Raw genomic sequence first — 4,464 nt, 5'->3', positions numbered from 1 at the left:
GGTCATCAACCCTAGATCCAAGTTATTGGTCATCGATCTCTGGTCGCTAGCCACCAGTCGTCGATTCGATTGCTAGTCACCAATATGGAGTCCTCGGTCGACAACGAATGGAACAGTCGACCGAAACCAGTGACCAGTGACCACCAACTCAAATTCGTCCTACCAGAGGGATGTTTATCTTGAAGAAGAAAATCCTATATTCTTTCCAGTTGAGCGACAAATGGTGTATATCTGGAGGAAGTTATGGGGAAACTTCTAAAATGAGGTATCAAGTCAAATTTGATACACTCTAGATCCCTCTTTTTTGTATTATTTGCATTCAAATTTGACCAAAACTTAGCAATCTTTCATCATATAATAATATTCATTTGCTGTCAATTAGACTTTAAAATGTTCCTATGAAATAGTTCAAAGGGACAAAAACAAATGATGTTGAATACAAATTTGTACACTGTAAACTTCAAGGGAATCAGATCAGAATGCATGTCTTTCTCTGTATCAATACCAATGGGCCTCCAATTCTGAAGTTTGAACTACTTTTGGCTCCTTTTTAACTAGTAAATGTTAATATTTGTGGGATTGAAGAACAAAAATGACTATTAATGGACGCAGCCAACCTATTTTTGCTCCTACCAATGTGGATTAAATAACAAAAAAGGATTGAGTTTTGTTAGAAGAGGGGACAATTCTATGTACTCTGTTTACAGAAAGCCGCCGCACCTAATGAAAAAACGCTATAAAACTCGCAGTGAAACAAAAGCTTAGCATCGCACTGCCTATACTCTTTTTATTTTTCAAGCTCTGTAACTTTTTAATGATGTAAAGATTCCAACTCATACACCTTAGAGTCTGAAGAGGGAAGTCCTTGAGCTGAGGATTTTGGTGGACAAGCTGCTTTACAGAGTTCGTTGTAGCGGGCGATATCGAAATTCTGAAGCTTCATCAGGCGCTTCTGCTTTGTGCTAAACCGGCTTTGGAAGAAGCCCTCGAAGGAAGGCTCTTTCGAGGTCTTGAGGAAGAAGGTATAGCCAGCAATGAAGTAAGCTGAGGTGACATAGAAGCAAATTGGCTCCATGACATCCCAAGTGAGCTCCCAGAAGGTGAGCCTCATGAATGCAGCTGTTTGAGCCACGAGGAGGCCCAGTCCGACCCAGAGCTCCCGACGTACGAGCATTTCAGCTTTTTTGTCGATTACAGCTTTCTTCGTCTCCATTTCTTCAAGCTCTTCCCTTCTAGCATCATCATTTGGAATGACTGGTGGTAAGGGAATTAGGCCTTCAATGGCCTTAGCTACCTGAGGTCAAACAATATGAAATACTTGGGTAAAACCTTGGAACTACCTATAGCATATTGATTGTTAGCTCTAATGGTTCATTGGATGAACTTGGACAGCAGCCACACAAAATTAGTACTATATATATATATATACATAAACGATTAGTATTATACTTAACAAAGGAGGGGGACCGGATCAAAATAGGACAGCTGAAAGCTGAAAAATTACAGTGTACAAACAACTTAATAGAATCATAATTCAGAAAGAACAGGGTCAGATCAAATATGGCTGAGGTTGTTTTGATGTTCTAGGATGAAAAGCTTTCAAAGGTTGATCAGAAAATCAGTAAGTTTCTGGGGCAGGGTGTTAAAAGAAGACACAAATTAGTCGTAAAACTTTTCTTTGGCAGTGAATCCTAAGACTAATCCCAAAAATAATCATGATCAAATTAGACGTTGTTGTTCATCTAAAGCTAATAAGACAAGGCCTACACATCTCTCAATCGGAATCCCACAGATCAAAACAAAGTTCAATGACTTCCCTTCCATCCTAAACCTGTCGTCTTCTCCCCCTCTCTGTACTTTTTTCTGGTAGGATTCTTTGCTTATAAGATAAACTAAAACCCTTCACGGTTCCCAAGAGAATTGCAGAGTTTTTTCTCCACGAGCTTCAAACCCCATTAATTGAATCAGAAACTATGGTCAATTTTTGGTATTTCTAATAAACCTAAGTGCACCCATAAGACACATCTCCCCTTCCCCTACCCCTACCCCTATAACCCAACGACCCCTGAATGATCCATATCCATTGAAGCTAGAAAGTGTAACAAATCTTGTCATTGAATGAATCGAAGGGCGTCTATATGATCCTTCAGATAACTCATCTCAAACGTGGAACCCCTTTTTTACGTTTTAGGTCTGTCCTGTTGAAGAAAACAAAAGAAAAAAAGAATAACCAGAAAAGAATATCAGTTCTCGGTAGACTTCAGGACTAGAACTTTAAAATAAAGATCTCGTGAAAGAAAAGTAAAAAAAAAAAAAAAGGGAACCTATTTGGTAAGCGGCATCGAAATCTGTAGAACTCAAAATCAGCAAGTAACCAAAAATATCTCTAATGCAATTAAGAAAAGTAAGCTAAAAACTCAAATCAAGATGGGAAAACAACAAATCACCTGTTCAGGCCTGAGGTACACAACGTTTCCTAAGACAATCACGGTTCCGGATTCATCAAGCATTTGTGCAGTCTCAAGGCCCTGACCAGGATCATCACATCCCTGACCACAAATCCGTACGAATTCAGAGTGCGGAATCCATGATTTCTGAACTTCTCTCAACTTCCTCTTCACCATCTCCATCCGCGCTACTCTGAGCAACTTCCTCGCATCCTCAACCGTCAAACCACCCTTCAAATCGGACCTATCCGGATCCGAATCCAACGAATCGCAAGCAGGGGGACGAAGGCAATCGAGACGAATTCGATGTGGAGCAAGCCCAAGAGATTTGAACTTCTCCACCATGTTCCCTCCAGCCGCCAGTTCCCGGAGTTCAGGCGAAATCGCCGGCTGAGAAACAGCTTTCTTGTGAAGAAAGCGACGAAAAACAACATGATCTCCAGGATCATGAGCAATGTTCGCAGTATTGGTGTTGGGAGGAACACGAGCCGCAAGCGAAGACGACGAAATCCGGCATTTGGTAAGGAATTGTTCAGAGATTTTTGATATGTTAAAGAGACGCTGTGCTAGGGTTTTCTTGTACGCCATTGATGAACAACGCTAAACAGAGAATCGATTCGATGGCAGTAAACAAGAGAAAGAATCTAGAAATAGAGCTACGGAAATCAAAACAATGAAGAACAGAAAGATTTCTCCGTCGATATTTCGGATCAAATTAATGGCTGAGAACAATCACCGGGGCGTTTCACTGCGATCGATCATCAATACCAAACGCCCAAATTTATAGGTCGTCGCTCCACTGCCTTCCAATTCCGTTTCCGATTAGAAATTAAATAAATAAAATAAAATAAAATAAAATAAAATAAAATATGGGAAATTGATTCTTTTTTCAATCCAATTATTTAGGAGAGATAAAGCCTTCACCAAAAAAATAGGGCAAAAAGACGCGAGATTTTGTAAAGCGTGACGTAGCCGAGAAACGGCTTCACTTTCCCATGTCATTTTTAATCGCCACGTGGCGCTATACGATATAATCGTAATGAATTATCTCACGGTATCTGACGAAACGAGATGAGTTTTTAGAGATGTGTTCACGTGTGCTAATATCTACTTGTATACTCTAGGACCCCGTGAATCACCGTACACGTGGTTGGCTTTAAAAACTCCCTCCTTACGTTTGGACATGTGTTCCACAACTTTTTTCTAACTTCCACGAATTAAACTTGTCAAGGTTTAGAATGAGACCTCTTGCTCCCATTTTCATATAATAATTTGTGGACTAATTATTATTATTATTATTTTTTTTTTTTTTGACGAGGGTTTGAATTTTTTACTAGTTAAGTTACGCTCGTGTTAAGCTTAGACTACTCTTTTGCTATTCAAATTCATGTCCCGAGTGTTTTTCCTCAACCAGTTTGAGTGATCAAGCTTCATGTCCCGACTCTTTTATCTAATTTTATCTCGTCGTGTACACTCAATATCTACTCAAGCTCTATTGGCCCTCACCTAACCCTGTATGACAAACTCCTTCGACATATGTCGACCTTTCATCAATTTTTTCCAGGGCCTCAATGCTCTATACGACGATTAGTGTTCAACCCTTGACCATTTTACTTAAGGCCTTGAGTTGTGCATCGAACCTTGACCATTTTTACGAAAGGTCTTAATGACTTGGTAACCTATTGTCTCTTTCTCGAGAGCCTCAATAGTTGCCTTTTCAGACTCATCACACCAACTCTTAACCATTTATATTCAATGCATTTTTAGTCGATTGATGTCAGATATTTTGTTTATTTATGTTTATCTTAGTATATGAGTTTCTAATCTAACTTGTGATCGTTATAATGCTCGTTATGACCTCGAGATTTTCTACTAGAGATTTAACGTTTTATGATGCATGAATTTATGATAAAGAAATACTCCGATGTATGCCAATAATAAGATTAATGATAATATTTTGTGAAGGAAATAGCTACAATGCATCATGAGTTATGTGCATCACGAGATATGAAATTGT

At 39.1% G+C, this 4,464-nt stretch overlaps 1 protein-coding gene across 1 annotated transcript; it reads right to left on the bottom strand.

The window, feature by feature from the left end:
* Positions 1-459: 459 nt before the first annotated feature.
* Positions 460-3,283, bottom strand: LOC111777000 (calcium uniporter protein 3, mitochondrial). The gene is made up of 2 exons (XM_023656433.2): positions 2,448-3,283; positions 460-1,294 (listed from the first exon to the last, which is right to left on the bottom strand). The coding sequence occupies exons 1-2, from the start codon at positions 3,033-3,035 to the stop codon at positions 812-814; spliced, it is 1,071 nt and encodes a 356-aa protein (XP_023512201.1). The 5' UTR covers positions 3,036-3,283; the 3' UTR covers positions 460-811.
* Positions 3,284-4,464: the final 1,181 nt, after the last annotated feature.

The sequence above is a fragment of the Cucurbita pepo genome, chromosome 16 (assembly GCF_057944985.1).
Source record: "Cucurbita pepo subsp. pepo isolate OVF chromosome 16, ASM5794498v1, whole genome shotgun sequence".
Lineage (NCBI taxonomy): Eukaryota > Viridiplantae > Streptophyta > Magnoliopsida > Cucurbitales > Cucurbitaceae > Cucurbita > Cucurbita pepo.
The sequence above is the reverse complement of the archived record's forward strand: the minus strand, read 5'-3'. Positions and strand labels throughout refer to the sequence as shown.

Bases quoted from the DNA above. Each gene is read 5' to 3' on its own strand.
- LOC111777000 (XM_023656433.2), bottom strand. From the start codon at position 3,035: ATGGCGTACAAGAAAACCCTAGCACAGCGTCTCTTTAACATATCAAAA. The intron at 1,295-2,447 runs GTGATTTGTTGT...GTTTGACCTCAG, and splicing joins TGTACCTCAGGCCTGAACAG to GTAGCTAAGGCCATTGAAGG.